Source organism: Centroberyx affinis, unplaced genomic scaffold (assembly GCF_046629955.1).
Source record: "Centroberyx affinis isolate AG114_WGS23_722 - 3 ecotype Tasmania unplaced genomic scaffold, CSIRO-AGI_Caff_v1 ptg000052l_1, whole genome shotgun sequence".
Lineage (NCBI taxonomy): Eukaryota > Metazoa > Chordata > Actinopteri > Beryciformes > Berycidae > Centroberyx > Centroberyx affinis.
Window position 1 is genome coordinate 99,486 of NW_027278764.1, and position 13,015 is coordinate 112,500.

Genomic DNA, 13,015 nt, shown 5'->3' on the forward strand with positions numbered 1-13,015 from the left:
CGGGCCTGGAAGGGCGCAGGGAGCTGAGGCTGACCGAGCGACAGCATCCGAGTCCCGGGGAAGAACATCACGGATCCTCCGTGAAAACCCTCCAACGTCCTCAAAATGCCGAACAAAACCAAGAAGGAAAAGGTGAGGCGGGCGGGGTTTAGCGACAAGACTCCGTTTCCACCTGCAGAGAGGTTCAGGGGTTTAGGGGTTTAGAGGTTGGCCTTGAAGCTGCCGCTGCCTTTGGCTGCCAAAGACTTTTAACGGTATATTTTGAACGGCTAGCAGCTAACGCTAGCTAACCTGCTAAGGCCTAACAGAGCACAGCTAAGCTAACTACATAGTCGCTAGCTAACATTTCCTAGCGTGAAGAAGCTGTTTTCAGCAGTGTTCAGACAGGCTGGGTCACAGCGCCTCACTGCCTGTGTTCAGGTTCAGGTTCAGGTTCAGGTTCAGGTTCAGGTTCATGTTAATGAATGTTAATGTCAGCTGAAGCAGTGATGTGTTCACTGTTAGCTGTTTCTGGGTGTTTCTGTGCTAACAGTCTGGCTGCCTTCTCTCTGAATAATTCATCTGGTAGAAGCAGCTTTGCTTCAGTATGTAAATGTCTCAGCTGAAGCTGTGAGCCGGTCTGCTCATGCATGTGGACTGAAGTAAAGTGTTCAGTCTATAATGTGAGTCAGCTTAGCATCCAGACCGGAGAGCCGGGTTGACAGCTAGCTGTTAGCTCATGTGTTGCTCAGACGCGTCAGGTCCTGAACTCAGTCCATCCTCTAACAGGCTGAGCAGGGTGTTCTGACTGTCTGTCTGACTGACTGACTGTCTCTCTGTCTGTCTGTCTGTCAGTGTGTCAGACTCAGGCTGACTGTCTGCTGCTCCCACACTGTTTTACATTGAATCAGCTGACCTGCGGTCTGAGGAACTGATTAATGAATTTTTAAGCTGACAGACATCAATCCACTAAACTCTGAACTGCTGAAGTCCCCGAGTCTGAGATCAGTTAGCATCAAAACTAGCAGCCTGACGACTGGCTGCATGTTATCTGGTCAGTGTGAGACATGATGATGTAGGGACTGACTGGATGTTATATGATATATGATCAATGTAATCGTTCATTGCTCTTTATTGTAAAGATAAAAACTAGTTAACATGTAGACTGACTGAGGCTTGTCAGTCTGGTCAGAGTGTCTGACAGACAGACAGGAGAGTTTCCTCCACAGACAGACAGGCAGGCAGAGAGAGAGAGACAGACAGGCAGGCAGACAGACAGGCAGACAGACAGAGGGTTTCAGTGTTTCTACACATCAGACCAGTGAGTCCATTTGTTCTGTTCTGTCAACAGGAAACGACCAAATCTGCCAAAAGCACCAAGAACAGTAACAGCAGCAGCGGGAAAGATGCTGCAGCGGAGAACTCAGACGAGGTGAGAGAGCTGCCCCCCCCCCCCCCCCCCCCCCCCCCCCCCCACACACACACACACACACACACACACACACACACACACACACACACACACACACACACACACACACACACACACACACACATACACACACACACACACACACACACACACCATCCTCACCCTGAAGGAATTTGACTTTTCTCATCACATGCTCTTCATGGTGTTTCTGAGTCTCCACCACACAAACAATCAGCTGCAGGCTGCAGGGAGAACTGGTTTCCCTCAGTAGAGCTGCTGCTGCTCAGTCTCATCGTTTAGTTTAGTCTCATCATTTAGTTTCAATCTCATCATTTAGTTTAGTCTTATCATTTAGTTTAGTCTAGTTTAGTGATAAACAGGCAGGAAGCTGTTTGTTCATCAGAATGAAACAAAGCACTGGCTCCCTGACAGTCAGCTGGTGAAGTGAGCGCTGTAAAATAGTAGAAACCATGGGGAAAGCACAGTAAAGCCCTAAGGCTGAAACATTTTCCCAATCAACAGAAAATTAATTGATTATCATTTTGATAATAAAATACCAAACATTTGCAGCTTCACCGATGCTATCTGCTGCTTTTCTGTTTCATCTCTTTATGAAATGAACACTTTGTGTTTTCTGGCTGCTGCTCAGACTGAGGGAGAAACCTGAAGAATCACTTTGGGCTCTGGGAACTGAGATGGATATTTTATAGACTAAATGATTAATCAAGAAAATAATCAATAGATTGAAAATAATGGTTAGTTGCAGCCATACGGTGGAGTGGTGTTTTAATGCAGTGGGACAGAGAGACCTGGACAGTTTGTTTTGCCGGGAGCTGCTGCCTCTGACTGGTTTGCTTGGGAAGTCTTCGCAATAAAATCCAATCAAATCCAGTATTGATTTTATATCGATTTTAAAGACTTCCAGTCCGTCTGTTCTGCAGTGAGGATCCAGCACAGCACAGCTCCTTCCCTCCTGTCACCAGCCAGACAGCTGGAGCAGGACAACACAACACAGTACAATAGAATAGAATAGAATGTAAACCCCGGCTGGTACAGCATGTGTCTTGTGTCTGTCCAGTCTGAGTCTAACTGAACCAGTGAGGAGTCTACTGGAACCAGTGAGGAGTCTAACTGGAACCATTGTGGAGTCTAACTAAACCAGTGTGGAGTCTAACCAGTGAAGAGTCTAACTAAACCAGTGTGGAGTCTAACTGGAACCGCTGAAAAGTCTAATTGAACCATTCAGGAGTCTAACTGGAACCAGAGAGGAGTCTAACTGGAACCAGACCGGAGTCTAACTGGAACCAGAGAGGAGTCTAACTGGAACCAGTCAGGAGTCTAACTGGAACCAGTCAGGAGTCTAATACAGACAACAACTCTGCAAAAAAACAGGCTTTGGGAAGAGTTTTGTGCCCTCAGCAGTCAGTGCCTTAAATAGCCTGGACTGTAACAGACTTGTGTTGTTGTGATGTTCTTGTTTGGTTTATACTCTGTTTTGTGCGTTACTTGTTTTTGAGTGTTTGATTGTGTACAGACTGTGAAAACAAATTTCCTCTATAGAGGACAATAAAGAATTACTGGAACCAGCGAGGAGTCTTAACTGGAACCAGTGAAGAGTCTTAACTGGAACCAGTCAGGATTCCTAACTGAACCAGTGTGGAGTCTAACCAGTCTAACCAGTGAGGAGTCTAACTGAACCAGTGTGGAGTCATGCAACAATTTCAAAGATTTTACTTAGTTACAGTTACAGTTCATTTAAGAAAAATCATTCCACTGAAAGAAATTATCTGCAAATGAGAAATGCTCAGGAACAGGCATGTAAACAAATCTGCATGTGCATGGGATATTTTATTTTAGCTGATGAAACATGGAACCTAAAGTTTACATGTTGCATTTATATTTTTGTTCAATATAAAATCATATCAGGAGGGAAAGAAGGAAGCAGGAATGATACTGAGAACAAGAGAAACAGAAGAGCTGCTGGAGGGAGTTCAGCTGTGTGTGTGTGTGTGTGTGTGTGTGTGTGTGTGTGTGTGTGTGTGTGTGTGTGTGTGTGTGGTTATTCTGTTCAGGCTCAGCTTGGCCTTTTACTGCCGCCACTCTCATTTTACACACAATGACTTTTAATGAAGTGCTGCTGATCAGATTCAGGTTTCAGACTCCAGATTCACTTTCTGAAGACGGACAGACGACGCTGAGAAGAGGCGGGACCTTGGTGCTGTCAATCACACGTTGTTGGGCGTGTCTGTGATGGTGGCCACGCCCCCTAACGTCTCTCTCTTCTCTGGTGGATCTCTCCCTGTATGATGGTTGAACGTCTCTCGGTGCAAAATGGCGGCTCTAGAAAGAAGCCCTCGCTCTTTGATCCTGAGGGACTGACACCAAAACCTGACGTTTACCGCTGAGGTTTTACATCCTGAAACATTTTCTCATATCAGACTGGAAACATCTGGAGGTGATGTCACCTCGTCTACGATTGGCCGGTTATCCACCAAGAAGAAAAACACAACAAACTACTGGATGGAGCCAGAGATAAAAAGAACATCACCAACAGCTGATTAAAAGAGTTTTTCCTCTAAACTGTGTGTGTGTGTGTGTGTGTGTGTGTGTGTGTGTGTGTGTGTGTGTGTGTGTGTGTGTGTGTGTGTGTGTGTGTGTGTGTGTGTGTGTGTGTGTGTGTGTGTGTGTGTGTGTGTGTAGATCAGGGACCCATGGGTGCTGGGCCGGCAGGGTGCTGGGTGAACAGCTATTGATCGAGGCTATTTTGGGTTTGGCTGCAGTCCTGCAACACGACACACAGCCAGCCTGCTGCTGTGTGCCATGTGCATCAGATCAATACGCAGCCTGATCATGTGAATTGATCAGTCTGAGTCTATGGATGGAAAACACTTTTGCTTACTGGATGGCTGTGTGATCTGTAGAAACTCTGACAGGCTGCAGAGGAACAACCAGCTTCACATCATCATGCAAAATCATATGGAAAGATTTTGTTTTTCACAGTTAATAATCACAGAATTTGTAAACATTTAAAGTCACGATGAAACGACATTTTGAGAGCAGCTCGCTTCCATAATTTGACGCATTTCCTGTTGAAACAGGATGTTGGGGGCGGGGCTTAACGAGGGGAGGGATCATTCAGAAGCGTCTGGTGGTGTAAACCAATGGGATCGCAGTAACTGTTCGAGAGAGAAAGGCAGGTTCACGTTTCATTGTGACTTTAATTTCATTTCTTTTTTTCGTTTCCTGCAGCTGAAGAGTCAGGATGTTGAAATAAGAGGCAGAAGGTGCAGGAACATGTTTTTACCCCAGTTAGTGCTGAGTGATGTCAACGAGTCAGCATTTCTCCCACAGCGCAGCCGAGGACATCACAAGGCAAATTCTGTCTGTCAGTCAGTCAGTCAGTCAGTCAGTCAGTCAGTCAGTCAGTCAGTCAGTCAGTCAGTCAGTCAGTCAGTCAGTCAGTCAGTCAGTCAGTCAGTCAGTCAGTCAGGTAACACTTAGTGAGATGATGCACTTCGTCAGTTGGCCTCTAGAGGGCGTCTTTGACAGTGAGCTGCAGTGTTTCCATACAGAGGCACAAAATCAGAAGTTGCTCAGTGTGTATAAATGGATCTAAATGGATCTCTGATGGCCTGATGTGACATCACATCCTGTCTGTAATGTGGAGATGTACAGACAGCAGACTGAACTCAGTCCACAGAGTCTCCCGCTGTGAAAAAGTGAAACTTAACATTCCACAGTCAGAAACTGATCTGCAGTCAGTAACTGGTCTTCTGCCTGCACACTGCAGATGGTAGGTGACGTCATCTTGTGGTGTTTAAAGGAAAAGTTCACCCAAAAATGAAACTTCTGTCCTCATCTCCTCCCCCTCATGCCAGGTGAAACTCAGGTGAAGTTTGTCCATATAACACACAGGGAGGCTGCAGCACAACTCCATAGCAGCCTTCTCCAAAACAACTGAAGTCAGTGGGGACCAGTTCTTCAGAGTTCCACAAAGACCTACAGTATATTTACACCATCATTTAGTGCAAATCTGAACTACAGCTGATCGATTTGCAACAAATAATGGTGTCTAGGTCTTTCTATTCACAGTGTGATTGTTTGTCTGTTGTTGTTTTGGAGCTCTAAAGAACAGGTCCCCATTGACTTCAGTTGTTTTGGAGAAGGCTGCTACCAAGTTGTGCTGCAGCCTCCCTGTGTGTTATATGGACTAACAAACTTCACCTGAGTTTCATCTGGCATGAGGGGGAGGAGATGATGACAGGATTTATATTTTTGGGTGAACTATTCCTTTAAGTAACGTTAGTGGAGTTAGGTCATTGAACCGTGTGGCAGTGCTTCAGTGCAGAGAACTGAACACTGTGGGTCTGAACAGGATCTGTGCTCGTTTTCTATATCCTGATACAGCTCACTTATGAAAACTCCCATGTTAAATAATCAAATTAATATTCATGCCATTGAACTGAATGGTAATGTTTGGTGTGATGTCAAACAAAACTGAAACTTTCAAATAATATTCCTTATGATGTTTCACACCTCATTTTGAAGTGTTTAGAAACAGAATGTGTTTGTTCTCATCAGTTCAGACAGCAGAACTGTGTGTCATGGTTTCCCCAAATCACCAGATCAGATCATCACCATGATTCACTGAAAGATGATAATCCAGAATATTGAGTTATGGCTCGGCTCTAACGCTGAATCATCAGGACCAACCGTGAGCACAATATCCAAAACCTAAGCAGCTGAGACAGGACTCCAGGTGATGCTGGGTTAGAGGAGACCGGACTAACCGAGCAGAGCCAGTGTCTGGCTGGAGGTGAAAGGTCAGAGGTCAGAGGTCAAAGCTGTGGCTGCTGACCTGCAGTGTGGCAGCAGGAAGTGATTCATTAAAGGAAAAATCTCATAAAACACTTTACAACCTGCATTCCTGAGTCCACTCTGTTGTTGAAGTATAATTTCTCCTCACAGTGAAACCGTGTGTGTGTGTGTGTGTGTGTGTGTGTGTGTGTGTGTGTGTGTGTGTGTGTGTGTGTGTGTGTGTGTGTGTGTGTGTGTGTGTGTGTGTGTGTGTGTGTGTGTGTGTGTGTGTGTGTGTGTGTGTGTGTGTGTGTGTGTGTCTGTGTGTGTGTGTGTGTGTGTGTGTGTGTGTGTGTGTGTCATTAAATACCAACCACTCCTAAATACCACCTTAGAGCTAGGTTATAGGTGCAGACTACTTGTTTTCATATTTGGCAGCCTAGGACACACTCACAGGTTGGTTGTAAGAGGGCTTCAACAACTTGGGATGCCCAGAAAGGCTAAACGGCTTGCAAAGTACTGTGCTGTCTCTGCTGTTATTGGCAGCCGCCAGATATGGTGGAGACGCTGCTACTTATACCATGAGAACTGAGTATTATGTTTTGTATTGTTAAGATCTATGCCACTGGTCCATGATTTTGTGAATGTACTTTACTGCACCTTCAATATTTGTGTCCTTGTACGTTTTCTTCTATGTGGACATAAATAAATTGTTAAAATGTGTGTGTGTGTGTGTGTGTGTGTGTGTGTGTGTGTGCAGGCCCAGCAGCAGAGCGGCAGTAAGCGTCCCAGTAACAGCACCCCCCCCCCCACCCAGCTCAACAAGATCAAGTACTCCGGCGGTCCGCAGCTCGTCAAGAAGGAGCGCAGACAGAGCTCGTCCCGCTTCAACCTGACCAAGAACAGAGAGCTGCAGAAGCTGCCTGCTCTCAAAGGTACTGATACTACTGCAGTACTACTGCAGTACTACACTGTACTGCAGTACTACACTGTACTGCAGTACTACGATACTACTATACACTACAACACCACAGAGAGCTGCAGAAACTACCTGCTCTCAAAGGGGAGATTTTATTTATCCTAAATTACATCAAATTACCACAAATTTCTACTTGATTTGATTTCTATAATTTGATCTCACTCTTCAAGCACTGGAGGAAACGACGGCTGTTTGGTGTCATTTTCTCATTCTGCTGTTTCCAGGAAAACAGGCTGAGTGTGGAGAAGAGAAACACCTGAAATAAAACAATAAAAAAAACAACAACACATTGTTCCTACAAATATGATTATTTTAGTTTTTCCCTCGGTGCAGCCAAGCTCATCATGAGGCTGATTCAGGTCAGTCAGTCAGTCAGGTAACGCTTAGTGAGATGATGCACTTCGTCAGATGGCCTCTAGAGGGCGTTTTTGACTGTGAGCTGCAGTGTTTCCATACAGAGGCACAAAATCAAGTTGGTCAGTGTGTAGAGAAATGGATCTAAACGGATCTCTGATGTGTCTGATGTGACATCACATCCTGTCTGTCATGTGAGAAGCACAGACAGCAGACCAGCAGCAGTGAACTCAATCCACAGAGTCTCCACAGAGTGTGAAAACTAAAGTGAAACTTAACTTAGTAACTCGTCTTCTGCTAACTCGTCTTCTAACAGTAGGTAATGTTATTATCTTGTGGTATTTCACCCTCTAGACCCCAGTAGAATTCTAGAATGTTGTTGCAGTTCACTGAGAATTCTCACTTAAATCAGCATTTTCTTGCTCATTCCAAACAAACAGCTCTATCTCAAAAATAAAAAGAAACTGACAATCAGAAGTTTTTCCATTCAAAAAAACACAACTTCCCCTTTAATTTGGTACCAAATACATGGCAAGGCGACTCGGGGCGTCCATTACTTCAGTGTCAACATTCACAGTCTGACAACAAAACAGATCCTTCCTATCTTGGGTGATGATAAGCTTTCAAAATCCATACAAAACCTCCAGAGCTTCAGCCCACACAGTAATAAGAAATAAGACCAGACAGTAATAGTCGCCAAACTTATATGGATAAAAGTCTCTGGACCCGGTCAGTCCTCCTCCAGACTCTTCGGCCTCTGCCTCAGGAAAACAGCGTCCGTCTGCGGCGGAGAGAGCAGGAAGGTCCTGCTGTGAGTGAAGCTGATCTTCTGTCTTGTTTTATCGAACAAGAACAAGCGATTTCAATAAAATGTTAACTCACTAGGTCTTTGTAACTTTCCACTCCACACGGCGGGTCAGGTTCTGTCTCACAGCATCTGACAGCTTCCAGAAGGTTTTAAAAGCCGGCGGAGACATTTTTAAACGATTTAAAAATGACGGGCGCTCTCAGGTGCTATGGGGTCTAGAGGGTTAAGTAACATTATGGAACTAGGTAACTGAACCGTAAGATGGGATATGGGCCCAGGTGCAGTCTGCCTCTGACAGAGAAAACTGAAGACAGAGAAACTGACTCAGTGATGCTGCTGTCAGGACACAACAGACCTGAGACTGTTTCCATCAGCTGCTGTAACTGCTGCATCCTGTGACCGGAGAGTTCCTGTCTGTCTGTCTGTCTGTCTGTCTGTCTGTCTGTCTGTCTGCCTCTCTGTCTCTCTGTCTCTTTCTCTGTCTGTCTGTCTCTCTGTCTGTCTGTCTGTCTCTCTGTCTCTGTCTCTCTGTCTGTCTGTCTCTCTGTCTCTCTCTCTGTCTGTCTGTCTCTCTGTCTGTCTGTCTGTCTCTCTGTCTCTGTCTCTCTGTCTCTCTGTCTCTCTCTCTGTCTGTCTGTCTCTCTGTCTGTCTGCCTCTCTGTCTCTCTGTCTCTCTACCTCTCTGTCTGTCTGTCTGTCTCTCTGTCTGTCTGTCTGTCTCTCTGTCTGTCTGTCTGTCTCTCTGTCTGTCTGTCTGGATCTATTTCTATTTGAACCTTTATTCAGAGCCTCTCGGTGTCCTCCAGGTCTTCTTACTGTCGCCATGGAAACCGTTTTCCGAGTGTAAAGCAGAGCAGTCAGCTGATAGCAGGTCAAAGGTCACACCACAGAACAGACCTCCTGAGGGTGTGTGTGTGTGTGTGTGTGTGTGTGTGTGTGTGTGTGTGTGTGAGCGATCATAACTGGTCACGCTCCAATCGATCAGCCACAGATCATAATCTAAGTAGGTCATTGATCAGCTGATCACTTAAAAAACATTTTACAACCACAGAGCCAGTCACAAAAACAGAACAAAGCCCTAAAGAAGGGGGACAGGAAAAAAGAGCATAAATAAATCACAAGGGCACAAGTCCACTATGGGTTGAGGGCACAAAGCTCTTTGTTGATTTGTTGAAATCTCCTGAACCAACAGATCGTCTTTAAATGGACGACATTCTTGGTCAGTTGGTAAATGTTTGCTAACATGTAGAGGCTGACTGTCTGCAGCATCATGTGACTGAAGAGACGCCAGAGCGGCCGATACGTCCGTCACTAGTGATTGGTTCAGATACGTGGGTCACTAGTGATCGGTTCAGATACGTGGGTCACTAGTGATCGGTTCGGTTCAGATACATGGGTCACTAGTGATCGGTTCAGATACGTCCGTCACTAGTGATCAGTTCAGATACGTGGGTCACTAGTGATCAGTTTGGAGAAAATCAACCCCCGACACAGAAAACGGGAAATCTCAGCTGGATGATGGAGTGGAACCAGATGGAAGTTCAGGCTGAACATCAGGCTGCATGAAGCTGCTGCTGTCAGACAGTCTGGATCAAAAGTTTCAGTCAGAGATCAGCTGATCAGCCTGAGGCTGCTTCCCTACCCACAATGCCTTCATTCTGGGTGGGGAAGCAGTGTGTCTGCTGTGTGTTGCAGCATCTATTCATAACTGGTAATTTGTCAATTAACCACCTGACCAACCCTGATTAACTTTAAGGGTTAAAGTGATCGTCCTGGACTTCCTGTTTTTGGTGTTTCTGCTCTGCTCTTCCCACAGATCACCTGTCAATCAAACAGTGTGGGTGGAGCTTGTATTTCCTGTTGATGCAGTCTGAGTTTCTCTTCTCTCTGTCTGTTCAGCCGTGGTGGCTCTCACTGCTCACACTAACGACCCAGTTCTTCTTCTTCTTCTTCTGTTGATTCCAAACAAACCGGAAACGTAAAACGCATCACTTCCTGTGCGGCAGGACAGAGAGACCAGACTCCGGCTGTTCAGACCAGACAGAGGAGAAGATTCATGATCTGGAGATAGACTGGATCACTGTGGAGTTAGAGAGAGAGAGAGAGAGAGAGAGAGAGAGAGAGGAGAACAGATATAAATACTGAGTGTCCCCACAGTGAGTCTTCCTGTGGTGTGAAGTGCGTCTCGGTCTCAGCTCGGTGTCCTCCCCCTCAGATGCCCCGCCCCTCGACAGGGAGGAGCTGTTTGTGCAGAAGCTGCGGCAGTGCTGCGTCCTGTTCGACTTCGTCAGCGACCCGCTCAGCGACCTCAAGTACAAGGAGGTGAAGAGGGCGGGGCTTAACGAGATGGTGGAGTACATCACACACAACAGCGACGTGGTGACCGAGTCCATCTACCCCGAGGCTGTCATCATGGTGAGACACACACACACACACAGAGCTGGGAGGTTGTGGATCTGGTTCTGGTTCTGGGCTGCGTTTCCCAAAAGCATTGTAAGCCTAGAGGCTGGGAGACATTACGTGTTTTTGAAGCACGATTTGGCAACGATTTGTGATCGGGCAGAGTGCGGTAGTCCATGGTAGTCCAGGGTAGTCCCAGGTAGTCCAGGGTAGTCCAAGGGTAGTCCATGGTAGTCCAGGGTAGCTCAAGGTAGTCCAGGGTAGTCCAAGGTAGTCCAGGGTCGTCCAGGGTAGTCCATGGTAGTCCAGGGTAGTCCAAGGGTAGTCCATGGTAGTCCAGGGTAGTCCAGGGTAGCTCAAGGTAGTACAGGGTAGTCCAAGGTAGTCCAAGGTAGTCCAGGGTCGTCCAGGGTCGTCCAGGGTAGTCCAAGGTAGTCCAAGGGTCGTCCAGGGTCGTCCAGGGTAGTCCAGGGGAGTTCAGGGTAGTCCATGGTAGTCCAGGGTAGTCCAGGGTAGCTCAAGGTAGTCCAGGGTCGTCCAGGGTAGTCCATGGTAGTCCAGGGTAGTCCAGGGTAATACAAGGTAGTCCAGGGTAGTCCACGGTAGTCCAGGGTAGTCCAGGGTAGTTCTGGGTAGTCCATGGTAGTCCATGGTAGTCCAGGGTAGTCCAGGGTAGTCCATGGTAGTCCAGGGTAGTTCTGGCTAGTCCATGGTAGTCCAGGGTAGTCCATGGTAGTCCAGGGTAGCTCAAGGTAGTCCAGGGTAGCTCAAGGTACTCTAGGGTAGTCCAAGGTAGTCCAGGGTCGTCCAGGGTTGTCCATGGAAGTCCAGGGTAGTCCAGGGTAATACAAGGTAGATCAGGGTAGTCCAGGGTAGTCCACGGTAGTCCAGGGTAGTCCACGGTAGTCCAGGGTAGTCCAGGGTAGTCCAGGGTAGTCCATGGTAGTCCAGGGTAGTTCAGGGTAGTCCAGGGTAGTCCAGGGTAGTCCAGGGTAGTTCTGGCTAGTCCATGGTAGTCCAGGGTAGTCCATGGTAGTCCAGGGTAGTCCATGGTAGTCCAGGGTAGTCCATGGTAGTCCAGGGTAGTTCAGGGTAGTCCATGGTAGTCCAGGGTAGTCCAGGGTAGTCCATGGTAGTCCAGGGTAGTCCAGGGTAGTCCAGGGTAGTCAAGGGTAGTCCAGGGTAGTCCAGGGTAGTCAAGGGTAGTCCAGGGTAGTCCAAGGTAGTCCAAACCCTAACCCTAACCCTCACGATTAGATCAAACATGTTTGATTTTTTCGGGGTCTTTGCAGGATCATGGTTTGCACTCGTCAAAGACTCAAATCTTAACAACAATTTTCAATAGCGAATGAAAACAGAGATTGCGACAGAGGAAGCAAGAGGGAAGTTGTTTGGAGGAGCGGCTCTCCAGAAAGCTGCAACACCAGAGACCAAGTGATCAGCCCGATCCCAACAGGCAGGATCTGAACGGGCACTGAGCGAGTCACAATGAAGAAATGATCCTGAGGCGGCTTTAGTTGGACTGCCAGTGATGATTGTAGTCTACAGTAGAATGGGCAGACACACACACACAGTTCAGAGCAGAATCTGGACTTCAGTTTATGATTTGATGAACTTAGGAACCGGGTCTAACACAGAGTGGGAGACCTGTGGCTGGTGAGGCCAGAGGAGAGGAAGGAAACCTTCGTAACTACTAAGAGCGAACACGTTATTGGGAAATGCGGTCCTGGTTCTGGGTCCGGTTCCGGTTCTCACTGCTGCCTGTTCTCCTCAGTTCTCGGTCAACCTGTTCCGGACTCTGCCTCCCTCCTCCAACCCGACCGGAGCAGAGTTCGACCCGGAGGAAGACGAGCCCACACTGGAGGCTGCCTGGCCCCACCTGCAGGTCTGTGTGTGTGTGTGTGTGTGTGTGTGTGTGTGTGTGTGTATGTGTGTGTGTGTGTGTGTGTGTGTGTGACAGGTCAATTCATGACTGAACTCATCAATCCAATTCATCTCTCTCTCTCTAGTTGGTATACGAGTTCTTCCTTCGCTTCCTGGAGTCTCCAGACTTCCAGCCCAACGTCGCCAAAAAATACATCGACCAAAAGTTTGTACTGTCGGTAAGATCTGACCTCTGACCTCTGACCTCTGACCTCTGAAGAGAAAATAAATGAAATGGTAGAAATGGCACAGTGGCTGTCTGTCAGATCAGATAAACAGTGTGTTGTAATATCTACAGGTAATACATGTAATATAGGTTTGTAACACAGCTCCCAGATCAGTG

General features: G+C 47.0%; 1 protein-coding gene across 1 annotated transcript in view; it reads left to right on the forward strand.

The window, feature by feature from the left end:
- The window catches only part of ppp2r5d (protein phosphatase 2, regulatory subunit B', delta), a 26,868-nt gene continuing 13,853 nt past the window's right edge, over positions 1–13,015 (forward strand). Inside the window, 6 exon segments of the mRNA XM_071518873.1 lie at positions 1–132; positions 1,331–1,411; positions 6,969–7,143; positions 10,565–10,764; positions 12,524–12,634; positions 12,759–12,851. Coding sequence (XP_071374974.1) covers positions 106–132; positions 1,331–1,411; positions 6,969–7,143; positions 10,565–10,764; positions 12,524–12,634; positions 12,759–12,851 — 687 coding nt within the window. The 5' untranslated portion in view covers positions 1–105.